This window comes from Nomascus leucogenys, chromosome 13, assembly GCF_006542625.1.
Source record: "Nomascus leucogenys isolate Asia chromosome 13, Asia_NLE_v1, whole genome shotgun sequence".
NCBI classification, from domain to species: Eukaryota; Metazoa; Chordata; class Mammalia; order Primates; family Hylobatidae; genus Nomascus; species Nomascus leucogenys.
In genome coordinates this window covers 83,105,899-83,133,245 of record NC_044393.1, presented here as the reverse complement: position 1 = coordinate 83,133,245, position 27,347 = coordinate 83,105,899, and the positions used below count along the sequence as shown (strand labels likewise).

The window sequence follows — 27,347 nt, the reverse complement described above, 5'->3', positions numbered from 1 at the left end:
CCTGAGCAACAAGAGTGAAACTGTCTCAAAAATTAAAATAAAAAAAATAAAATAAAATCTCCTGCAACACACTGAACGATGTGTTTAAACTCTACTCGTGACACAAATTGTAGCAACCTAGAATAAAATATAAAATTTTAAAAAACCACATGGCTGAGGTGTGGATTCTATGAAGATGAAGGTGTAGATTCTGAGAAGAGTCTGTGGAAACAATGAAACAGCATAGTTTTTCAATCTCTCTGAATTCCCACAGAAGAACTTGAGAGCAAAAGCCTACAGGAAACACATATAAGTACATGAAACAGTATCGCCAAGAGCCACGGACCCACAAAATCTGTGTGGGACTATAGTCAATGCAGGAGGAAGAAGAGGGAAGCAATGGGCAGCATCTGACAGATCTGAGAGCAAGTGAACCCCAAAACAGCCACTGGGTACCTGCCAAGAGCAGGCAGCCTGAAGCTGTACATGTGCAAAAGCCTGAACATGAATGTTCATGACAGCTCTATTTGCAATCACCCAAAACTGGAATCAGTCCAGATGTCTTTCAACAGGTGAGCAGTTCAAGTAACTGTGATACCTCCATGCCATGGAATGCTACATGGCAATAAGAAAGAATGAACTATTGATTCATGCAACAACTCGAATGTATTTCCAGGGAATCAGTCTGAGTGAAAAAAAGAAAGCCAATCCCAAAAGGCTATATACTGTATATTCTGTTTATATTACATGTTTGAAACAACAGCATTATAGATAGGGACAGGGACAGATTAGTGGTTTCCAGGGGTTAGGGAAGATGAGAGGGAGGGAGGTGCTATGGCTATTATAGAGTATTACAAGGGATCCTTGTGATAAAACTGCTCTATATCTTGACTGTAGTGGTGCTAAGATGAATCTACACGTGATAAAATTGCACAGAGGTAAATAGAACTAAAGACAAAAGAGTACATGCAAAACTGGTGAAATCCGATAAGGGTGGTGGATTTCCTGGTCAGTTTCCTTGTTTTAATGTTCTGCTATAGCTATGCAAGATATCACCATTGAGGAAAACTGCGTGACTGGTATATGGAATTTCTCTGTATTATTTCTTACAACTTCATGTGAATCTACAATTACCTCAAAATATATTTTTTCAAAAAAAAAACTAAGAAAAAGAAAGTGACAAACATTGAAAATAAGCAAAAGAGAGCTTATTCCTGAAGATGAAAACCAAAGGAACAGAAATCTATACTTCAAAAAACATTCCCTGAAATTAAAACAAACAAACAAAAAACACTATGCATTGAAAGGGCACACATTATACCCGAAATATCAGCTCAGAACTAAACCAGGACATAGTCTAGTAAAATTACTTGGCTTTAAAGAAAAAGAAAAAAAATTTCCAGTTAGAAAAAAAAAAAGGACATTATGTATAAGGGAAAGAAATTTAAATTATCATCAGATTTTGTTTTATGCCAAAAGACAATGGAGTAACATTTTTAATATATTCAAGGAAAAAGGCGTGGGTCATGAATTTTACATTTAGCAAAAATGACTTTCAAGTATAAAGGGCACACATTATAACATGCAAGAATTCAGAAGATACTGATGCCCTATCCCTTCCTAAGGAAAATACTAGAAAACAAGCTTCATACACCCAAAGTGACTCAAGGGACATCAATATAATGACTGGTTGTGAGCAACAACTATGTAGTTAGCCAGAGAATTAAGACTAAATAAGAGCAAAGAAGGAGAAACATGGAATGTGATGGCTATATGTTTTGACAATATAAATACAGTACAACACTATTTTCTAAATGGGGTGGTTGACACGTATATGAAATATATAGAATAGGCAAATTCATAGAGACAAAAGTAGATTAGAGCTTATCAGAGGCTGGGAGCAGAGAAGAACCAGGAGTTATTGCTTAATGGATACAGAGTTTCTGTTTGGGGTAATGAAAATGTTTTGGAAATAGATGGTGGTGATGGTTACATAACATTATGAATGTACTTGATGCCACTCAACTGTCCACTTTAAAATTGTTAAAGTGCCAAATTTTGTTACATATATTTTACCACAATAAAAAACATGGGAGGAAATGGGTAAATTGTAGGCAAAAAATATTTTTAATGTTTTCAGGAATCATTTTGGTGGTAATATTAGTACTGGTATTCTAATACCATTGTGGTACAATCTAGGACTTTTTCAAATGAGTAATTATGGGATTTGGTAATTTCATCTTCCTCTGTGTCCCTTAGAACCAGATTTCTTGGTGTGGGAAAAAAGGAAATACCCATACAACAGTGAGGAGGTTGAGTAAAAGCTTAACTGTAGTTTTGGAATCAAATTGTAAATATCAAGAGGTATTTAATATTTAATATTTAATATCAGGAGGTATTTAATCCATCTATCTATAGATAGACACAGATAGGTCTACCCAAACAGACAGAGATAGATATAGATAGAACAGATATAGGTAGATACAAATAGATTGGATGGATGGATGGATGGATAGACAGATGAATTGATGAAAAGAGTTACATTCTTAGCTCTTTCCACTAAAAGGCCTCTAAATAAATGACCAAGCTGATGGCAATGAGTATCTTAACCCCCAGACTGGAATTGGGAAATACTATTTTTCACTAAAACTGGGGCTTCTTGCAGAAAAGGCTGATTCCAGATTTGGGACAGGACATGTACAAGATGAGTCTGGAGAACTTTGTCATATCAGAAGGTAAGAAGCTATCAATGACTACCAGACCAGAGTCAAGGTTTGGCCATGTCATTTTAATACTGTATCCTCACCCCAACTATACCAGGAGAGGGGACAGTGATTCCCCAGTAATGGCAGCATACAAGTCCCAAAGCCAAGGGTTGGGGTTTCTCTCCTGGATCCTGACTTCTGGTGCTGACAGAGAGTTGTGTACTGGCCTAGACAGAGTAGGAAGGACATTGCAGGCCTGCACACTAGCTACTGGTCCTTTGTTCATGAGTTTCCACAATGAATGCCACTCCATCCTGCAACATCTGGGCCTACTTGGCCTTTGTTCTTGTTTGCCCGACAGCCAGAAATGATCAAGACATATGTGTTTATCAAACACTGCTGCAAATTTCTTTGATATATGTTTTTATTTAAATGTACCCTAAAGCATGAAACAACTAGCAATACCATAAACTAGAAAAGAAATACAATGAGGAGATAAATGCCCCTCTTTTGAATCAAATGTGTTTTTCCAGATGTATGTAATAAATGATAATTCATTTCACCTAGAGGGCCACCATAAACGTAAAACTGTCAATGTCTACATTATTAAATTATATGTAAAAATCATGTCCTGGGTTGCAAAATAAAACATTTTGTTCTCTGTGGGAAACCAGCCATGTGAAGTACAGGAGCAAATACCACATGAAGAAGAGAAGCCATTTATATCCAAGAGATTTTACAAGTATTTTTAAAATGCCTTTGGGTATTGATAGAATTTCTGCATTATACTTATAGCATAAATGGCCATCTGTTCCAACAGATTGTTTTAAAAAGAAATGAAGAAAGCATGGTAAATCAGTCTTCGAATTCAGAGGTGAGAGACTCTGTTCATGTGTTCCACCGAGCTGGGCAACTCCTCCCTGCTGACTTTATCGCAGCTTAGTGCAAAGACTGTTTCAGGTTTTCCTTAGGCTAGCTGGGCTTCCTTCTAAGGGACTCCCTAATAATGTGAATTCATGGAACAGCCTTTGGCAAGGGTATTTAGCATTCATTCACAGCTGAGGGAAAATTTACAATGGATATAAATTATCACAATTTTCTGTTAAGGTTAAGGTCTGTGTTTCTCTCCTAAGGCAGAAAAATTGATCTTTTTTTTTTTTTTTTGGAGATTTCACTGTTGTATGGCACAGGCTGGCCACCATACAAGGGGCCAGAAAAACTAGTGAAGGTGAATCAACTCATCACCATGCTTGGGAAAATACCAGCAAGCAAGCAACACATTCAAGTACACGACATTAATAATATACCATAACGGAGATAATATTGTCTATCAAATAAAGACTTGGCCCCTTACCTCAGAGAAGGGGAAAAGCAGCCTTTATCGGAAATAAAGGGGTCACAAAATAGGGGCTAGGGGAAGTGATGAGGCTGTCTTTTGCTTGCTCACCCTGAATTCCGGCCTTTGGATTCCTAATAAGTACCTGTCAAAGATCCTCTGCGGCTGTATCATGCTGTTGACAACATGGGTCAGGTGGTCTTGAGCTGCAACCACTTCAGGGGGAGGATCATATTTGTTCACTGCTGAAACCTTTTCCAGAATTAGAGATGTAAAAGGGAAAAAAAGTTTTGTTTCTAAAAAGAAGACAAAGCTTGGATTTTTCCTTAATGAAATGTTGTACACGTGCAGCCAGGTACACAAAATAATTTAACACACACCCATTAACATTAGTATTCAGTCTTCATGTCTACTCTAATTTTCCTAAAATTTAAGAAATGATAATTATTTAAAAATATTCAGTGGAGTCTTTTGATCTCCTACTCCTTTATTCTGCCTGGTTTGGGAGGGAAAATGGCAAAAAAAAAAATAAAAAAAAATAAACCACCAAACAAAACCCACAGCCCCTCTAAAGCCCATGATCACTTTGAATATAGTAAACATTCTAACTTTTAATATGTGAAAAAGGAATAAAACTTACAGCTGTAGATTCCAGGTTTTGATGCATGGGGAATGTTTTCCTCATGCCATTTCACCAAGAACAATTCCCACAATCCCAAATTCTACCAAAACTTCCTCCTCATTTAGCATAACTTCCTTCATTCAAGGATATGGGCCTTTTCTTCATAATGTACAGTTCTTCATCCCCTTGTCTTTCCCATTCTTCTAAATACATTATCCTCATCTATCATATGCCATATCTTTACTTAATACATGGTTTTAAATTGTATTCCTTTTGCAAAATGTTAAAGGAAAAGAGGAATCTAATAAGTACCTTTGAGTGTGAGAATAATGACAGACTGGCATCTGTAACTATTTTTAACCAAGATTTCAGAAAGGCATTTATGAGATGGAATACATGCCTCTCTACATATTTATACCTGTTTTCATTCCCGTCTCAAATTTGCATCCAGTGTAAGAAATCTCTCATTAGTAGAGATTTTGGCTGTCACCAGCTACTAAAGCAAGACAAAGCAGTGACCATGAGTATGAAAAGCAGGGAGGCAGGTGCTAGCATTCAAGGTCTCATTATTCTGGAATTTTGTGACTAGATGAATCATTATTTTAAAGAGCAGAATTAAGGATTTAAAATATTAGAGTAGTGATTTATTTGAGTACCTTTTGATTATATGGTAGAGTGACATTATAATACATTTTATTGTTAAATGAATTTTTCAGGTAACACAGATAGAATCATACACCTTCCAAATAGGATAGTTTTTCAAACTGATAGTCTGCCATAAAGCTGTGACCTATATAAGTGGAGTGTTGCTTCTGTTCCCCACAGCCAGCCTCTTCACTGTACTAACAGCAAGCCATCAGGCTTTTCACTCCATTTGTGTTAATACTCACCTTTGCAGAGGGTTAAATGAACAGATCCTAAGGCAAGGAAACATTCCCGAAATGAATCAATGTACATATTGTTATGTGTCTTATTTATTGATTATATTGCTTCCACAGCAGGCAACACGAGCTTTTGAGCATATTAACCCATAAACACAATGGTAATGGTATGACATGATTACATACCTTTTCTTCCACTTTAATCTTCTTCTGATCTAATTTTGTTAACCGCAGAAGCATAAAAATTACGAAGAACCAATATTCAGACTTTTCCTATTTAAAATATCAAGAGGACTGTTCAGTTGCCTTCCTTTTCCAAAATCAACAAGCACCAGCACTGGGTTTTCATGAGCTTGGGCCTTTCACCTGCTACCTCATCATTCCCATACACACCCTCACAGGACTATGCATTTCACACTTCCCAGTCCCCTTACATTAACTCAATGCAGACTGTGCCTTGTAACTTATAAAGGTCTTCAACTGTACACTCTTGTTAATCTCCTTGTGAGATTAGAGATTAACAGGACAGGTGGATTATCCTCATTTCCTTTTTTAAAATTTAATTTAATTGGCCAGGCAAGGTGGCTCACACCTGTAATCCCAGCACTTTGTGAGGCCAAGGCAGGCAGATCACGAGATCAGGAGATCGAGACCATCCTGCTAACACAGTGAAACCTTGTCTCTACCAAAAATACAAAAAAATTAGCCGGGCATGGTGGCAGGTGCCTGTAGTCCCAGCTACTCAGGAGGCTGAGGCAGCAGAATGGCGTGAACCCAGGAGGCGGAGCTTGCAGTGAGCTGAGATGGCACCACTGCACTCCAGCCTGGTTGACAGAGCGAGACTCTGTCAAAAAAAAGAAAATTAATTTAATTTTAAGTTCTGGGACACATGTGCAGGATGTGCAGGTTTCTTACACAGGTAAGGGTGTGCCACGATGGTTTGCTGCACCCATCAACCCATCACCTAGATATTAAGCCCCGCACGCATTAGCTATTTATCCTGATTCTTTCCCTCCTCCCACCCCCTGACAGGCCCCAGGGTTGCATTGTTCTCCTCCCTGTGTCCATGTTTTCTCATTGTTCAGCTCCCAGTTATAAGTGAGAACATGTGGTGTTTGGTCTCCTGTTCCTGTGTTGGGTTGCTGAGGATAATGGCTTCCAGATTATCCTCATTTCTAAAGGCTACCAAGCCTTACAAAGGTAAAGCATCTCATCTAAGATCCCGTGGCCACTGACTCAAACCCTGTCTTCTAACTCCAACAAGTCTCAATTCTGCAAATAATGAAACTTTAATATTTTATATTATTTTGTTTTTATTTATATGCAATATTTTGTATTAATTGTATTATTTATTATGAATTTGTTTGTAATAATAAAATGATATTCATTTATAAAACAAACTCCTTATTACTCCCTACCACCAGGATTATCTGCCTTTTGGAAATATAATTAGAGTTTTTGTAGTAAGAAGCTATGCCTCTTTGAAGGGAAAGACATTAGATATTAGTGGATGATCCATTATATATTAAGTTGGCGCAAAAGTAATGGTGGTCTTTGCCATTAAAAAGGTGTAAAAACCACAATTACTTTTGCACCAACCCAATAGATGAGACCGTATATGAGGTGAATGTACAAAGCTTAGGTGTAAATGTTGGGGGAGGTTTTGTACATAAATCAGTTAACTTGTCAAAGGGCTTGTGATGCTTATTCATGCATATGCACAAACACCCTTCAGGGATCTGAAACTGAGGTGTCCTGGCCACTTTAAGCCCTGCCTCTTACTTTTCCAGAAATGCTTTTAAATTGCCGCCCACTGTTCCTGTCTCAAGGGAAGTTTTTAATTTATAAATGTTTCTTATATTTTCTGGTTTTCACCTGTCTAGACATGTTCATCAAGATACAAACAAAAAGAAAGTTACTAAGAGCTACATGCAAAGTCAAGAGCCTGTGGAAACTACGTGAAGGATACAGGTAGAAGAATGGAATGAAGGACAAACAGACAAGGAGAGAGGGAAGGAGACCAGGAGAAAGTATCTATCAATGGAGAGAAAGGGAGGGACTTGAAACACTCCCTGATCCTTCAATCCCAGAGGTGTGAAGAACTCCTGGGAAATGTATTATTCTGTTCTATAATTATTTTACATATACATCAAATTCATGGCTATATCCAGGTAAATTAGGTATCTAATCTTAGATTTTCTTTCCCCTGTTATAAAATAGGAACCATATTCTATCTCCACCTCTGGTGTCTTGCATTGTCTAATGTGAGAGAACATTGTTCTGCAATCTTATTGCCTCCTTCCTGTAATCTTTACCACCAGGGATGAGTCACAAATGACCAGCAGAGCAACTAAATGATACTCAGTTTCAGGCTTTCCTTCACTGACAGTCATGTGACAGCTTGTTAGTCATGAGAGAAGATGTTATGTCTTAAAAAAAAATTGTCACTTTAGGTACTACTAAACCCTTCCTTAGAGAGAAGGAAGATAGACAAACTCTATTCACATTCCTGATATTCTTTTATCAAAAGTACTTCTTGAAGAATTCCTAGATAGTTTCCCCCCACCCCACCCCCCACTTTCTTCTCTCTCTCCCTCCCTGATACAAATAATGTCTCACCTGAATTGGATTTTTTAGAAGATTGAGAACTTGAAGGATGGGTAAATTTTTAATGTATTCTATTTCTCTCAGCTCAGCAATCTGTTCAATCAAAGAAAAAAAATTATCAACAGACTAAATGCGCAAAGACAATAGAAAACATAATACAACAGGAGCCAGTTTGGGTCCTTTCAATTCAACTTATTTTAAAAATTGCTCTGTCTAGCTTTTTAATGAGAATTCCACAGAACTACGCAGAACAAGGGAATTATTGCATACCCCTTCTATAACTGTGCATGCATACAACCACGTTTTCTTTTTTCTTTTCTAGCTAGGGAACAGCACGTTTCCTCCTCTTATCCATGTTCACTTTAAGGCAGAAATAAAGTAGCATTCAACGTCAAAAACAGTACAAAAATGCACCCAAGGATGACCTGGTTACCCACCCCACCCCCGTTCCTAGCCCTCCAGCCCTCCAACTTCCTTTCCCAATCCTGCTTCTGTCACCCTGGTCATTTGTGACTGGTTAAAGCCTTCTTTTTTTTTTTTTTTGAGATGGAGTCTCGCTCTGTCACCAGGCTGGAGTGCAGTGGTGTGATCTCGGCTCACTGACACCTCCAACTCCCTGGTTCAAGCGATTCTCCTGCCTCAGCCTCCTGAGTAGCTGAGATTACAGGCACGCACCACCACGCCCAGATAATTTTTGTATTTTTAGTAGAGACGGGGTTTCACCATACTTGCCAGGATGGTCTTGATCTCCTGACCTTGTGATCCGCCCGCCACAGCCTCCCAAAGTGCTGGGATTACAGGCATGAGCCACTGGGCCCGGCCAAAGCCTTCTTACTTCATGTACATATATGGCTTTATCACTTTTTCCAACAGAGAATTATTTCAAGGTAAAAAACTAAAAATTGTATGACATATTTCTTGATGGGTGTGTACTGTTCACCTTGAACTCTTTAGCTAACTTGTATACTTATGTTTTATGTACTTTTCTGTATAGGTTGTGTTTCACAATTTTAAAAAGTAGGAGAATATAAGAAAAATAAAAAGATTGCTTGACAATTCCTTAATTTGACCAGAAATAGAACTTGGGCTGCAGCAGGCCTGAATTCTCCACTAAATTAAAGGCAAATAGGTTTGCTTAAATATTCTGTAATTAGCATAATTACAATTTTATCTCGTTTAGATATTAAACTTTTGCAAAAAGTTAATCATCACTTTTTCATTTCTATTTTTCTCCAAATCATTTCTGCATGCATTGGAAAGCACTCCAACAGAAGGGTCACCAGTAACTCCTGAGTTATCCAAACACAATACCCAGCTAAACTGCAAACTAGACCCAAAGCCAAGTCAGAGGACAAACATATGCACCATGTTCAAAGGATGCCATTTTCAAAGATATAATATGAAAGGTGAATGCCAGAGTTGCAATCTACAATCTGCACACATTAATCTTGTTAGAGCAACATTATACTATTATACACATCTTTTCCCATAAGATGACTAAACTGTCCATCAGTCGGCTATTTGGATTATCTTTTTTTTTTTTAAAGGGATCAATTGTTTTCTATTGTATTATTCGGGAAAGTGGAAAAGTAAACTTGTGAACAACAGATTAATTACCTTCTAGCATTCCACCTGTTCTTGTTCTTTTTTTTTTTTTTTTTTTGAAATGGGGTTCTCGCTCTGTCACCCATGCTGGGGTGCAGTAGTACAATCATGGCTCACTGCAGCCTCAACCTCCCTAGCTCAAGGAATCTTCCTACCTCAGCCCCCCACCCCCGAGTAGCTGGGACTACAAGTGTGCACTGCCAAGCCTACCTAATTTTTGTATTTTTTTGGAAACAGGGTTTTGCCACGTTGCTCAGGCTGTTCTTGAACTCCTGGGCTCAAGCAATCCACCCACCTCGACTTCCCATTCCCAAGTGCTAGGATTACAGCCGTGAGCCACCACACTGGCCTGCTCTTGTTTACGGACCTAACACTAATGTTAAGAGGAGATGTGTTCCTTCATTTATCACGTCTCACCAACAAGTCGTGGCCACATGCACTTGCACACATTGCTGGTGAGAGTAGAAATTGGTGCATTCTTATTTCATGTGTTTCATAAGCAATGAACCCGCTCTCCCACTTCAAGAGGTTTATACTAAAGAGATCATCTTGTATCTAATTTTTTGGTAAAAAATTAGATTTCCCTCAAGGCCATAGTCTCTAAGCATCACCATCTGGATCTAAAGGGAACTACTAAAGTCTTTTCTTTAAAAAAAATTTATATATATTACATAATTTCTATATGTGAAATATTCTATATTCTAATTTTTTGTAAAAAAATTAGATACAAGAACATTCAGTCTAACATTATCAGTAAAAGTAAAAAAAAAAGTATGAATTCCTAAGAACACCATGATCCTGTAATTAAATGGGTAATAGTACAGTCCTATAGTAGGAACACTACACGCTCATTTTAGAAGATAGTGATATTTACAGTGATTGACATGGAAAGATCTTCTTGATATGTTACAAACACCATGAACAGAGTGATCATGGAATATACAAAATTATATTACCACAAGATGTCAGCTGGGATCAGTTGGTTTTCTGAGAGTCAAATGAAAGGGACCCATCTTCCCTTCCTGGCCTTCCACAGGTAGGATGAGGTGACAGGGGAGAAGGTATGGGGTGGCCTGGCCTCACCTCTCCACGTCTACTGAATTAGCGAAGTGCCACAGATACTGCTTGCCCTGCATGCACCGTCCCTCTCCTGCACAACCTACCCCGAGGACTCCACCCTCACATCTTTTCTCAGCAAAGGCCACAAACCCAGGGCTGTGTGCATAACAGACTTTTACAGCAGGAGTAGAGACAACAGCACCCCAAAGAGCTTCCAGTGAAATACTGCCAGAAAGGTTATATTCCTATGGGAAGTTCAGCCATCTGCTGCCAAGAATGTCATCTCAGCACAGTTGATCCCTAGACTCCAGTCCAGCCCATTCTCTCACCTCCTTTGCCCCTATTGACGATAGTCCACACCCCCACCCCCAAAGCATGTTGACTTCCTCTTCTTTTCTTCTTTTACCGTTTCTCTCAAGGCCATAGTCTCTAAGCATCACCATCCAGATCTAAAGGGAACTACTAAAGTCTTCTCTTTAAAAAAAATTTATATATATAATTTATATATATGAATATATATTTCTATATGTGAATATATAAAAATATATAAGTACATATAAATATATGTTCTATATACACACATATGTATATATTTGTCTTCTTAGAAAACAATTGGGTAGAACCATTAAAATTTTTTTCGCTGCCACATTTAAACACAAATCTGTGCAGAAAAATATTTTTCAAACTGCAGGGAACCCATCAAATAGTTGATGATGATGGTAAGTGCATCACTGAAATAAGAATCAACAGACGGATCAATGGAACAGAATAAATACTTCAGAAACAGATCTTTATTGGTTTTGTTTTACAATTTTAAGAAGGGGGAAAAAGAAAAAAAAAAGATTGCTTGACTTCCTGAATTTGGCCAGGGTTAGAACTTGGGTTGCAGCAGGCCTGAATTCTCCACTAAACTAAAGACAAATAGTTGTATTTAAGTTTTCTGTATCTTAGTAGAATCTCAAGAGAAATAAGAATGGTGTATATTTAAAAGATGAACCACAAATATTTTTCAAACTGTGAGGCTCTATCAACTAGTTGATGATGATGGTAAGTGCATTACTGGAATAAGAATCAACAGACAGATCAATGGAACAGAATAAATACTTCAGAAAGTATATATTTCTGTATCAGTGAGAAAATTAGTATTATTCAATGAAACTATTTTTTAAATGAGTTAATGAATGGGAATTGGTTAGCACAAGGCTGAGGAGATAATGAGTTCTCAATAAATGATAGCTGTTATCATTATATTACTATTAGATATTGGAAAAAGTAAATTAATTTTTTACATTTTTAGTTATTGTGGATACAGAAGAGTTGTACATATTTATGGGGTAAATGTGATATTTTGATACAAGCATACAATATGTAATGATCAAATCAGGGTAACTGGGGTATCCATCACCCCAAGCATTTATTATTTCTTTGTGTTAGAAATGTGACAATTCTACTCTTTTAGTTATTTTGAAATATACAGTAAAATATTATTAACTATAGTCACCCCATTGTGCTATTGAACACTAGATCTGATTCCTTCTATAAATTAAAACTTTTGTTTCAATTGTACCATAAAATGAATATGGATTAAGAGTTGAAAGGTAATAAAAGAAACCAGGGGAAAAAAGTTTAGGTAAACACCTAACAGATTTCAGAACAGAGAAAGACTTCATAAAAATTTTAAAAATAATAAAGGAAGACACAAAGAAAAATATTGATAGACTTCATAAATTACTTTCGAATGTGTACCAAAAGTACAATGAGTACAATGAAAAGCAGAAGAATCATAAAATAAATGATAGTCAAGGGCATGAATAGACAATTTCTAAAAAGAAAACTAAGTGTCTAACAAACAGGTCAAAAAAATGTTTAACCTCATGGGTAATCAAAAATTTTTATACAAAATAATGCAAAATACTGTTTTTCTCTACCAGAGTGACATAATTTTTAAAAGATATTTGCTCACAAAGGTGTAGTAAGATGTGCTTATAATATAGTATTCTAACTTCATATACTGCTGGTAGGATATTAATTAGTATGAACCTTTATGAAATATAGTAAGAGTCTTGAAAATGCCTATATCCAGTAATGAAACGTATTTCCAAGAATCTATCCTAAGTAAATAATTTAAAATATACTTAAAGATTTATAAATAAGAATATATACTGCAACAAATTTTAAACATAAATTTCAATAAGTAAATAACTCAGTAAATCCTGACATATCCATTCAATAGAATATTTTACAAGTATTAATCAGAATTCTGAAATGTTGGGACAATTTGTTTCCTACCTGGGAACTAGATGCCCACCTCACACTACCCACAAAAGTAAATCCCAATTGGATTAAAGACCAAATATGGAAAAACAAAACTTGAAATTATAAGAAAATATATAAGAATATTTAAAACCTTAGGGTATAGAGAAATTTCTTCAATAAAACATAAAAAGCAGAAATTACAAAAGACCATAGTGAAGAATAACTTTCAGACTTCACACTCTATTCCCCAGACATACAGTTTCACTTGATATATAAGTTTTCTAGGGTTTCCATAACAAACTACCACAAACCTGGAGGTCCAAAACAACAGAAATTTCTTCCTTCCACAGTTCTGGAGACCAGCAGTCTGAAATCAAGGTGTCAGCAGTTCTGTGCTCTCTCAGAAGGTTCTAGAGGAGAACCCTTCCCTACCTTCTCCAGCTTCCAGTAACTCCAGACCATGCTTGGCTTGCGGCAACGTAACTCTAATCTCCGCCCCATCTTCGCCTGGGTCTTCTCATGGCCTTCTGTGTGTGTATGGCTCTTCTTCCCTTCAGCCTCTTATCAGGGCATTGGGTTTAGGGCCACCCCACATCCAGGATGTCCTTCTCTTTAGATCCTGAACTTGGTTACATCTGCAAAGACCCCTTTTCCACATGAGGGGACATTCACAGTTTCCTGGGGGTAGGCTTTTTGGAGAGGAGGGGCACACAATTCCACCTGCTACATGTAGTAAGGATTAGCTTCCAAGAGAAGTGGCTCCACGGCCAGGGCTTGCCTTCTGTCACAGAGAGCTGGCACAGCATGTCCCACCCTGCTATTGGAATGGGACACTCTGCCTCTAAGGTTTAGGACAAGATAAAGAACCATGCACCAGGGGTTCTGGATGAGAGTAAGAAGGCTGGATGGCAGCACTGTCATCCAGTCACCTGAGTCACCTGAGCTGCAAACCCAGGAGTCATCCTCAGCAACATCTTCTTCCTCATCCACCACCTCCAATCTGCCCTAGTAATTCTTCCTCAGAAATACCTCTAGACCCCAGCCTTCCTTCCCCTTTCTTAATACTGCTACCTGATTGAAGGCCCTTGTCCTCTCAGCTCAAGCCCTTCCTCTGATCTCCAGTCACCATCTCCCTTCTCTGCCCTCTAGGAAGACAGTCAAGCCTCACTTCTTATACATAATCATTCCAGAATCTCTTCCCATGCAGCTCAAACATCAACCAAGCACTTGATAGAAGGGAGGCAAATCTGGATATTCCTGAGAGCTCCTGAGGGTCCTGCATTCAGTCAACAAATATTCTTTGTTTTTTTTTAAGAGATGGGGGTCTCGTGATGTTGCCCAGGCTATAGTGCAGTGGTGTGATAATAGCTTACTGCAGCTTCAAACTCCTAGACTCAGGCCATCCTCCTGCCTCAACCTCCCAAGTAGCTGGGACTACAGGCACACGTCACCATGCCCAGTTTTTTTTTTATTATTATTATTTTTGGAAGAGATGGGAGTCTTGCTATGTTGCCCAGGCTGGTCTCAAACTCCTGGCCTCAAGTGATCAGCCTATCTTGGCCTCTCAAAACTCCAGGAATACAGATGTGAGTCACCATGCCTGGCCAAGGCCACAAATCTTCTTCAGTGCCATCTCTGAGCCAGGCATTGCTCAAAGTGAAAAAGATAAAGTCCCTGAGCTCATGAAGCTAACATTCTAGTTGGAAAGCCAGTGAACTCTAACAGATGTGAAACTAGAATATGCAATATGACATAACCTCAGGTAATAGTAAGTACTAATGATAAATTAAACAGTGTAAAGGGATAAAGAAAACAGGGAGAGGGTGCTGGAAAGGCCAGAGGGGGTCAGAGGCCTTTTTTCGTGAGAGTTTGCCAGAGGCTTAAATGAAATGAAGTGAATTTTTTTCAAGATGTGGGGAAAAGCTTCCAGCAGAGACACCCGATGTTACGAAGCTCCAGAGGTGGAAATATGCTGGATCTGCACGAGGATCAGAAGAAAATGGCTGACTTCACATTCCCACCCCTTCTGCAAGGGAGCACTGCGCCCCACCAGCTGCCCCTAAGAGTGCTGGTCTCCATCCTCAGTCACATAAACTGGCCACTGACAGCCAGTCCTGCGTAGCTGGACTAACCAAGTCAGATGGCGTGGAACCTGCGGTCTCCTGTTCGACAGCCGGCACTCTACTCAGTGAGCCAGTGCTAAGGCAGGCAAAGGGCAACTATCCCTGCTGACCCCATCATCATGGAGCCAGGGCACCAGGAAGCAGGCCAAGTCCATCACCGTGATATAGGCATTAAGAAAGGGGTCAGGGGCAAAGAGGAAAGTCACATTACCTTGGTCTGAGAGTTCAAAAATTGTTTGTAAAAGTGATGAAGCAGCATCAAAACCTGGACTTAAAGTGTGTACCCATCAGCACTCTCTGCAGAAAGCCAAGACTATCCAGAGAGCAGTTGCTGAGCAGATCAGGGTATCCTGCCTTGGGCATCACCTTTGGGTGTAAGGAGGCCAAAGACCTCCAAGGGGGCCTCCCTCCTGTTTGCATCCCAGGGCAGGGGTATGTTGGCCAGGTGGAATGGAGATTGACTTTAGCAGGAGATCTGAACACGCTAGCATCAATGGCATACCTCTGCATCAATGTTGTCAGCCCCTGGAGGCCCCAAGGACTCACCCTGTCCAACCCTTCTCATTACAGGCCTAACCTAACAAACTTAAATCCAGAGAGAAATAAAATTCACTTAGAAGCCCGATTGGGTTTAATGCCCCCAAAGTTCCTTTTGCTCACATATGTGAAGAGAAGTGTGAGCCAAGGTTCAACGAAGAGGGGGGTAATGCACATTGCTTGCTGGGGACATTAAATGGCATCTGTCTTTGAACAACAAGAAGCAAGGAGTCCTCGGCAAAGAACATTCTGCCTATACAAAGCATCGCAAAAATAGAGTGGAATAATGGTCTTCAGCTGCCGTTGTCCCCGTCAGCATTCAAGGAGAGTGATTTCGAAGGAAAGTCAGAGAACTGCAAAGAATGAAGAGACAGAGCTCTGGCAGCAGCACTGTTATTACTCAGGATTCAAGTTCTCTCCATGCTTCCATTGCTTTATGAGTATTACCTTGTGAATCCTCACAAAAATTCAGAAAAGTAATTGGGAACCAACAGTGTGACATAACGACACTGAGACTTAGAGAAGTAAGAGAGCATTTTTCTAAGTCACTCCCAGACTGATCTCTTGCTTCTAGAAGAAAGGACTGAGGTTATAAAAGAGCTAACCATTTGGGATATGTTTTAAACGCTGGAAATGATGTAAAATCTAACAAGACTACAGAGTAGAGGGTAACTAAGGTCTCCAAATCCCCAGCTGATGGTAAACATTCTCAAGTGGCCTTAAAAAGATGTTCAAATGATCACATGTGGGTGCTACAATGTTTCAGTCGCTAAAACCAAGTACATAATACTGATGCAGTGCTACCAATAAAACAATATTCTTAACGTCAGATTAATCATATGAGAAGCAGAAGCTAGGTTATTATTCTGCTAAATGATAAATTTTCCACCCCGATACACAGTATTCTCGGTAGTCCTGGAGAGTTCTCTGAGGAACTCTCCTGAAGGCTCAAAGAATATTTCAAAGTACTGCGGGTTGCTCCTCAACCTGCCCAGGGGAGAGCCGGGGAATTAGGTGATTGTTACAGAGCTCATGGGTGCCAAAGGATACCCCTTTAGGACCCGTGGCCACTTTTTTTTAATGGAGCCTCTTTAACATTTGAAAATTATAAACTCCTTTCTTCACGTGATGATACTCCTCTTTTTTCTTTAAAGTTTGTCAAATACAATTTGAAAAGCCTCTTGAAATGGAAGAGAACGACATACTATTTATGAGGTATTTCTAGATCTGTGCTGTCCCATAGGGTAATTACTAGCCACATGCAGCTGCCCAGCCCTTAAAATATGGCCAGGATGAATTGAGACATACTTTAAGTGTAAAATACACACCGGATGTCAGAAACTTAGTATGAAACAACAGAAGGTTAAATATCTCATCAATAAGTTTGTATGTAGATTACATGTTGAAATGACAACATTTTGGATCTACTGGGTTAAGTAAAATGCATTATCAAAATTAATGTCACCTGTTTCTTTGCACCTTTTTACTGTGGCTACTGGAGAATTTTACATTACATCTGTGGCTCACGTGACGTTTCACTGAGAAAGCACTGTATTGGGGCATTACAACAGGCCCTTTCAGAAGGGAGGCCCATTAGCATTTTATGCACTATATCACCCTGCAGAGGTTAAGAACATTGAAACCGGAGGCAAACCATTCTCCATTTGCAGCCTGGCTCTGCTATTTGCTGGATATATGACTTTGGGCAAGTTACTTAACCTCTTTCTGCCCCTGTTTCTTCATCTGTAAAATGACAATAATAATAGGGTTATAATGAGGATTAAATGAGATAAAGTACTTAGGAAAGTGCCTGGTGCGTAAGTATTCAACAAATATCTCTAGAATATTTTATGACCGGAATTGTTATTATTATCATTACTGTTACTCCTTTTCCTAAATCCTGAGATGCATTGAGTTGAGATTTAATGAGAGCTTTCCACCTTTTCACCAGCCTTTGTATATATGTGAGAATAATTTTAAGTAATAAATTTTCTAAAAATCAGTCTTCAATGGCAAATGCATGAAAAGGACACTAAAACCACATGAGATGGAGATTGTGTGGACTTCCTAAGACACGTGGTACAGTGAACAAAGGTTGTCCACCAGAATTAACTGGAGAAGTTGCCAAAACAACTTAATATACAAGTCAAGGAGAATGAAAATGAACAGTTTTGTCTGTGATTGAAAACTCATCTGTTCCCAGGACTAATAACTGACTTTTCTTGATTCTTAGCAACCTAACAGATGAGGGAAGTCTGTTGGAAAAAAGGCTCATCACACAAAACTGACAAGCACCACCACAGCAGAACACAGCAAGATCCCCACAACACCCCAGCTCTCTTGAGTTGGCACCAACTGTCCCTTTCAGGCTCAGCCCAATTTTTCATTTTCAAGAAGAAATAAACATTCAACTTCCTTATGAAAGCATTCGCCCAAAAATGTGATAAAGTATTCGATATAAATAAAATAACTTTGTAGACCTTACAGCATAAGAAGTTTGCTAAAGTTACCAACTTAATATACCATGATTAGGAACACAAATGCTTTATTAAAAATAAAATGCCAATTAAGAGTGAAAGCCAGTTTCTGTGATTTTTGAAGTAAAGTGTGCATTATTAAGCCAGACCTGAAAATCTGAATAAACCCAGTCCCCAACCCACCATGCAGATTGGTGTATAAGAACTCCCTTCCTATGCCTCTTCTCTTTATTTTATTTTTAAGGGTTTAAGCCTTTCCTGGGGTATTTGCATTTTAAAAACTTTTTAATATTTTTAAATTGACAGATAAAATTATATGTACTTACTGTGTACAACATGATGACTTGAAATTCATCAAATCATCATGTTACATTGTAGGATGGATAAATCTAGCTATTTAAGAAATGTGTTACATCACAAAGTAATCATTTTTGTGGTAAAAATGTTTAAAATCTACTCTCTCAGCATGGAAAAACACAATATATTTTTTTAACTATAATCACCATGTTGTACAATCGATCTCTGGAACAAACTCCTTATGTAACCAAAATGTTGTATCCTTTGACCAACATCTTCCCAACACTTCCCCCATCATGGCCCTAGACTTTTCTTTAAATGGCAGACATGGAGCCACACCAGCCAATGGCTATTCTTATATCTCCAACCTCCTTACTCTGATATTTCAGACATTCCTACTGCCATCTTTCTATACAAAATTTTGCATGAACATGTATCCTTTAGAAAATCATCCACACGTGGTTGCAGTTTAAACCTTAAAAACAATGTAATTAGGAATCATCACATTTTCAATAATGAAGATTTTACGTATATTTTAAAAACAATCCTTCTGCAACTACTCCAGGAATTTTGCTAGAACAATATTTCTAAGCTGACATTTAATGTGTCCGCCCTTGAGAAACCAAAAATGAAGGGTCTGTGCTAAGTCTCTAATATGTCCTCTTATGCCAACACTGAAACCAAGACATGTGAAGTACAACACTACCTTATTATCCTCCAGGTTGATCACTTCCAGGAGGTCATGATTCTCTAAGCCTTGGAGACTGCTTATCTGATTGTGGGACAGATCGAGGTTCTGCAGGGCTTTCAGATCCTCCAAACCTGTGATCGTCTCAATCTGGTTATTGCTCTAAAATAGAAAAAAATATATTTAATGTCTCAAAGACCTCTCAAAGAAAAGTTGTAATGGCAAGTTTTCATTTTGGATACTGACCCAAATCTCTCTAAAAGAAATCAGTAGGCATTCTTGTCCTTCCCTCCATCCCATTTCCATCATTCACCTCTCTAAACACATACACATACCCCAGAAAGAAGTTCCAGTTTTTCAGCTGGAAAACTCAGAATATAATATTTTCATTAAAGTTAAAGCAAGATGAGTATTCAAATCAGTAAGAAGGAAAAAGGCAGGTTATATAAGCTTTTAACATTGCACACCTAAAGTGTAATGACAGCATAACTTCAGATATATCACTAGAAATATAAATTTAATGTAATTCTTTCACATCATCACAAGTAAGCCACTTGACTATTATAATCCCCATATACATTTTGTTTTCAGAAACACCCCAAATATAATCACTCATATGGTGAGGGTGCTAGTAGTCTGTTATCTTAGTGTTCTCCAATGAGCCATGCCCCCAGTTATTCCTGCCCTTGTGCAGTTCCCCCCACTCTTTTTTTTTTTTTTTTGAGGAGTCTGGCTTTGTAGCCCAGGCTGGAGTGCAGTGGCACGATCTCAGCTCACTGCAACCTCCGTCTCTGGGGTTCAAGTGATTCTCCTGCTTCAGCCTCCCAAGTAGCTGGGACTACAGGGGTGCATCACCATGCCTGGCTAATTTTTGTATTTTTAGTAGAGATGGGGTTTCACCATGTTGGCCAGGCTGGTCTTAAACTCCTAACCTCAAGTGATCCACCCACCTCGGCCTCCCAAAGTGCTGGGATTACAGGCGTAAGCCACTGCACCTGGCCGTGGTCCCCTCCTCTTAAACCTAGGCTGGACCTACGACTTAGCTTCACCAAAGAATATGGTAGAAGTATGCCAGTTTCCAAGCCTAAGACTTAAGAAGGCCTGGAAGCTTCTGCTTTTGTGTCTCAGAAGTACTGAGCTACCACATAAGAACTGCAGCTACTGTGTTGGAGAGAACTTGTGGAGAGGTTATATGGAAAAGGAAATGTCACATGGGGAGACACCCTGACACTAAATAGAGAGAAAAAACCTAGCCATCCCAGCCTCTCAACTGAGCCAAGCCCCCAGCCAAGACGCCAGCTAAATGCAGGAAGCCCAGTGGAAGAACCTCCCAGCTGAGCCTAGCTCAGATTGCAGAATTGTTAGTTAATACAATGGTTATTTCTCCAAGTCACTACAACTGGGGTGGCTTGTTATGCAACAGTGCATAACCAAACCAAGTTTTTCAATAATTCACACAAAAGCATCTTCCTCAATAATGAGAATAAAAGAAAGATTTAAGACTGAAATGTTGTCTTCTTCCTCAATCTCCATATACCCATAACGACAAGTAAGAATAACAATAATTCTCGGCCAGGCACAGTGGCTCACACCTGTAATCCCAGCACTTTGGGAGGCCGAGGCGGGCAGATCACGAGGTCAGGAGATCGAGACCATCCTGGCTAACATGGGTGAAACTCTGTCTCTACTAAAAAATACAAAAAATTAGCCAGGCATGGTGGTGGGCGCCTGTAGTCCCAGCTACTTAGGATGCTGAGGCAGGAGAATGGCGTGAACTCGGGAGGCGGAGCTTGCAGTGAGCCGAGATCGCGCCACTGCACTCCAGCCTGGGTGACAGAGTGAGACTCCGTCTCAAAAAAAAAAAAAAAGAATAACAATAATTTTCTTCCCTCTATATTTTCCCTGGTACACGTTTCCTGGTGCATTTGATAGCAAGAGCTCATTTTCATCCTATCTTTAAAATAAAATTTCATTTCAATAATGAGCAAGATTTGTATTCATTAGTATAATTCTATGGCTTTTAAAAACATGTTAATAGAATGTTGATAATCTACAAAGCTAAGTGATAGCACACAAGAGTTTATCATAGTATTCCTTTAATTTTTATATATGTTTGAAAAATATCATAATAAATAGAAAAAAAATACCCATAATCCATTTGCCAAAGTAAAATCAAATTTCCTTCTGTCCAGAGTTCAAAAAAGTTATATAAAGTATAATAGAAAAGGGAGAGAAAAAAACTACACCAAACTTAAAGTCATATCCATATTAATTAACATACTGCAATAAGACCCCAATAGCCTATTCCAAATATCCCCATATATCAAATTTATATACAATATATTTCTTCCTAAAGAACTCTGAAATGCTTTAGATGGGGTAGATAGACTGTAATTCTTCTTAATACACTTCTTCTCAAAGAATTTTGAAGTCCCTTAGGTGTGGTAGATAGACTAATTCTTCCGACAGTATCTCTAATGGCTTTCAAAGTGGTAGATGACATGAGAAGAGTGAGGCATAGACAAGTTTAATTAGATAGCTGATGGTCATAAAAGAAACCAGAACTGAAAAAAATTTAGAATCACAGAATTTCTGAATTGAAAGCTATCTAGTTAAACTCTTCATCCAATGCTGAAAAACCAATGCATCTCTCCTAAAAGGGGACATCCAGCTTCTGCACAAACAGTTCTTCCTGCTTGTTTCATGATTAGTTGGGAAAAGACTTTTAGAATAAAGCCACTTTCTTGAATAAATGAAATTGGAAACATTCTTAACCAACCAATTTTGGAAGAAAAAAACAGGCAGCATTTACTGTGACAAAATGAATTTTAAAGTTTGTAATGCATTGTCATTACTTGCTAAGAAGCTGGGTGACAGAACCCATTAGTGAACCACATTTTTCCCTTATATTTATCATAAAAGTTGATGTTTGAGAATTAACAGTTGGTTTCTACAGTGAATTATTCTTCTTTCTCTAAATTGTAATGTAAATTATTTTCAATAGTAACTAAAGCTACTGGTTTCCTGACTCCATGAATTAAAAATAGAAGTACTAAAAACTATTGAAACAAATTGTATAGATTTTATTAAACTTTGGAAAAGAAAACCTTTCTATTCTCAAAAAATTAAGAAAAATGAATGACAGTATATTCTGTGTATTCTAGTTGATCTTGGGTGATGAGGGCAGAGATTGGGAACAATCCATCAAATCTAAGAAAATAGAAGTATTCTATCCTTTTCCTAAAAGCTACCTGAGACAGAACTGTCAACATGGATTATTTATTTTGTAATTGAAACACACTCTTAGGATGAAAATCTACATATTATTATTCTTAATAATGAGTTCATTCTCATTCCCTTAAGCACACCCCTATATCTTTTTCTATTTACCATGCTCCACTTTAAATGAATGGGAACATCAATACAGAGAAGATATGTAAAGAAAAGAACAAGATTCTAACAGACCACAAAATGAAGCATACAGGCTGCTAAAAATCCTTCAGATTGTCATAATTTTAAAATGTGACTTTCTTTTCTAACTTAAACATTTTCAATCTAATTTATCAAATTTACTTTCATTTATGTTTTGCTCACATGCCTTCATGGGCAGAAAACATGAAAGATCAGGAAAATTATTAAACCCACAGGTTCATCCTCAGTACTGGGATGCCAGTACTTTATCCTGACCTAACTCACTGCAGGAATGGAAGAGGTTTAGTTTGTGTTTTGTTTTGTTTTGTTTTGTTTCGTTTTTTTGAGACAGAGTCTTACTCTGTCACCCAGACTGGAGTTCAGTGGCACGATCTCAGCTCACTGCAACCTCCGCCTCCTGAGTTTAAGCAATTCTCCTGCCTCAGCCTCCCGAGTAGCTGGGATGACAGGGGCCTGCCACCGCGCCTAGCTAATTTGTGTATTTTTAGTAGAGACGGAGTTTCACCATCTTGGCCAGGCTGGTCTTGAACTCCTGACCTCGTGATCGACCTGCCTTAGCCTCCCAAAGTGCTGGGATTACAGGGCGTGAGCCACCACGCCCAGCCTGGAAGAGTTTTAAGAAAGCACTTCGAGCTCTAAGCTAAGGGAAAGAAAAATTAACACACAGCCAATCTTCAGTGATCTATGGTTAAATAAGACAGAAATAGTATATTGTATATGTCAAAAATCAGCAGATAATCCAAGAAGTCATTTCTTTCTTTCTTCTTTTTTTTTTTTTTTCTGAGGCAGGGTCTTATTCTGTTGCCCAGGCTGCAGTGCAGTGACATGATCGTGACTCACTGCAGCCTTGACCTCCTGGGCTCAAGTGATTCTCCCACTTCAGCCTCCTAAGTAGCTGGGACTACAGGCTTGCACCACCATGCCCAGTGAATTGTTTATTTTTTGTAGAGACAGGGTCTGGCTATGTTGCCCAGGCTGGTCTTGAACTCCCAGACTCAAGTGATCCTCCCACCTCAGCCTCCCAAAGTGCTGCGATTACAGGCATGAGTTGCAGTGCATGGCCCAAGATGTCACTTCAAGCAACAGTTTCAACAACCCCCTGTGGGATAGTTCTTGTAAGAAATCTACAAGCTACAAGCCTCATGGCTTGAAATCGCACCCACCGACCCCATGATAGATGTAATGAAGAACAGCAAAGCCATCCAAGAGGGTAAGAAGTAGGAGGAAGGAAAAGAAAGAATCCTGGATATTTCACAGACAATACTGTAGACCCCCAAGTTAGGGAGCTATCCTGTTATTTCAAAAATACTGTGTATATCTTTGGGACTATTAGAATCCTGCTGAATTTCTGTAAATTGAGTCATAGTCACACAGCAGGTCACACAGCTTCGAAAGAGTGCTCTCTGTGGGAAAAAATAATCAAATTTAAACTTTGATTGGAACTGTTCATTTATTCTTAGCACTGTTTTTGATTTTCTAGAGTGGAAGACTAACACACACATGCTAAAATAAAAGGACTGTCAAAATTCAGTGCCCAGAAAACATCCTGTGGTTCATTTGAAAGCAGTTAAAGTGTTAACAGCAATAAATATTACGCTTAAGTATCCTTAAATGTTATTTTCACCAGTAAGATATTATAAAAAATATTTTTAAATACATGCTAAAAGTATACCTTTTTTTCCCAGTATAAAAAAGCCAATCACTTAAAATACTGAATTTGGATAACAAATTAGCAAATCATTTTACTTTAGCATGAAATATTGCTCTCTCTCTCTCTCTCTCATACAATCACACACACACACACATGCAAATGGTAAAGAAAGGAGCAAACAAAACTGAAGACAATAACATTTCATGAAGGAATTTGCTGTTTATATATTTGAATCCTAAGTAGTCATAATTCATGTAGTTATTAAAAATATTAACTACTACTTCTATAAAGAATGGCATTTTGTTAGACTCACCAGACAAAGTATTTTGATTGGTAACTTGTTTAAGCCATTAATTGTCGTGATCTTGTTGTTGGCCAAACTAAGGTGAGTTAGATTGTTGCACATCTCTAGTCCACTGATTTCTTCTATCTCATTGCCTATACACCACGACTACGTTTAAGGAAAATGTTATTAAAAGCATTTGGAAGAAAAAAAGAATCAGTGTTAAATCATCACTAGACAAAGCAGATCGCAGCTTAAATAAAGAATAATTAGACCATCTTGGCTAACACGGTGAAACCCCGTCTCTACTAAAAATACAAAAAATTAGCCAGGCGTGGTGGCAGACACCTATAGTCCCAGCTACTTGGGAGGCTGAGGCAGGAGAATGGCTGAACCCTGGGAGGCGGAGCTTGCAGTGAGCCGAGATCGCACCACTGTGACAGAGCGAGACTCAGTCCTAAAAAAAAAAAAGGCATAGCTTTTGAGTGTGCTGGATTGTATTTGACTCATTTAATAAGTACGGAAAGAAAAATCACCGTGGTTCATAGCTGCCTCATTGGCAGTGTGTTTTCCCTTGATAAGTTTCCATGAGACACTCATGTGTGTTCCCACAGGCAGAACTTCTGACTACCAGATCGCCCTGCAGCGGTAACATGCACCAAGCATTATTGTCTTCATAACTGGGCTAAGAGCCTGGGAGATGTCCTCTGTAGCGAGTGGTCCAAAGACCAATACCCTGTTATAGAAAGGAACAGCCCTTTCTTTCCGTCTACATTGACCTCCATTCTCCCTGTAAAATCAATGAGGCTTAAACTCTGCCTTACTTTCTTCATCTGTTAAGTTCCATTTATTGTGAAAATTTTAGCTTACCTTCTGTTTTCCATCTTGTAGTCACCTAACACTACAATCTCAAAGTCATTAATTCTGTTCGGCTCTCTCTGTTCTCAATCTCTTTGACCAATTTCCAGGATTTAATGTCATTTCCCCATCAAAGCTCAGTTTTTCCTCTCAAGTAACCCATGACATCTCCATTTCTCAGCCACTCATAATCTGCGAGGCATCCAATCACCAAGACCTGCCATTTTTTTGCCCTAAAATATCTCTTTAATGATTTCTTTCTTTTTTATTCACTCCTCTGCCAACTTAACTCAACTTTAACATCAATAGTTACACTAATATCCATTACTTCCTGCTCTAAAGTCACTCTACACACTGTAGGCAGATTAATTTTTTTTAAATATTGATTGAATATCAATATAATGTTTCAATTAAAAAATTCTCATAGAATTCCAGATTCCTCACTCTGCCATCTAAGGCTCTTCACTATAAGCAAAACTTATTTATCCAGTTTTATCCACATTATCATCCAATGAGAATTCCCTATTTCTGCCAGGTCAATTTCTCAATAGTTCTGGAATGTACCAAGAACTTTTTTTCCTACTTCTTTGTAAACCATACCCATTCTTCAAGACAACTCCAAATCCCACTTTTTTTCTTATTTTTTTAACATTCACATTAAATCAATATCTTAAGTATTTCTTTTTGACATATAACACTTATTTTCTTACTATTTATTTTCTTACTATTACTTTTTAAATGCACAAATAAGTGAAAATGATAGTCTAGGAGAACATATTCACAATATATATTAGCAGACAAAAGATTCTACCCAGAATACATTAAAAATGACAATAAATCAATAGAAAAAAAAACCCAATAAAAAATGGACAATGAATATGCCCAGGCAATTTCCAAAAGAGTGAATCCAGGTGGCTAATAAACATATGAAAAGACATTCTGTCTCACCTGTAGTCAGGAGAATGTAAATTAAGATAAGCTGCCATTCTTTACCCATCAGCTTGGCAAACATTTTAAAGTAAAAGGTTTTGAATAACAGATACTTTTATACTACTGAGAGAGTTCATTATGATATAGCCACTTTAGAGGCAATTTTGCAATGTCTATCATAACTGTAGATATGTCACAGCCATTCCATTTCTTAGTATATATTCTAGACAAACCATTTCTTCCTCAAAGCCTCTCCTGGTCATCTTCTAATCTCCAGCTATCTCCTTCCGTTAATCAGAGAAACAAAGAATTTTTTAAAAAAAGAAGGAAGAAGTTATAAATATCACAAAAACATTTTGCCTCCATAATTATTTGTAATTATCCCAACCCTACTACTTAGTAGATTTTTCATTTAAAGTAGGGATAATATCAGGTGGCCATTAAGGCCAAAAGTTAGGTCATGAGAAAAAAATTAGAAAATGGGTGTGAATGAGCAACAAACCATAAATCATTTCACAATTATAAGGCATTGACATCATTATCAAATTACATTACATGAAGCCAAGGAAGCACGTCCTCTACCTCTTGGCCAATAGCACAGAAATGGAAAATTCAAGGCTGGGATTAAGCCTGAAAATACCTAGGCCAGAGAAAGAGGTAAATAAGGAAACTAGACAAAAATGTAAAATGAACCAGAAATTCTTGGGTTTTCCTCAGTGGTTTCAGTTTCAATCCTTGGACTGAAGTATAGCTCTGTTTGTGGTCAATATGCATTTTTAAATCTGTTACCATAAAGCTTCCTGCCAGAATAGCCCTACAAACAGATGTTTATGTTCACAAATACTGTCCTTTCTGGTTCTACTTTCTTTGGGCTGCTTAAATAATTGTTCTGGAACTAGAACAGATCTTTGTAGATGCAGATTGTAACAAAAGATGAATATGAAACATAAGAAATAGGAGATTAAACTATCTCACTCAGGTATGGATGAAATAAAATACCCTTGGAGCAGACAATCTTTGG

At 38.2% G+C, this 27,347-nt stretch overlaps 1 protein-coding gene across 1 annotated transcript in view; it reads right to left on the bottom strand.

Moving 5' to 3' along the window:
• The window catches only part of LRGUK (leucine rich repeats and guanylate kinase domain containing), a 139,727-nt gene that overhangs the window by 83,904 nt on the left and 28,476 nt on the right, over window positions 1-27,347 (bottom strand). Inside the window, exons 6-10 of the mRNA XM_003261359.4 lie at window positions 24,569-24,693; window positions 19,191-19,334; window positions 8,143-8,223; window positions 5,710-5,796; window positions 4,166-4,272 (exon numbers count right to left, since the gene is read on the bottom strand). Of these exons, the coding sequence (XP_003261407.1) occupies window positions 4,166-4,272; window positions 5,710-5,796; window positions 8,143-8,223; window positions 19,191-19,334; window positions 24,569-24,693 (544 nt within the window). The remainder of the gene's footprint in view (window positions 1-4,165; window positions 4,273-5,709; window positions 5,797-8,142; window positions 8,224-19,190; window positions 19,335-24,568; window positions 24,694-27,347) is intronic.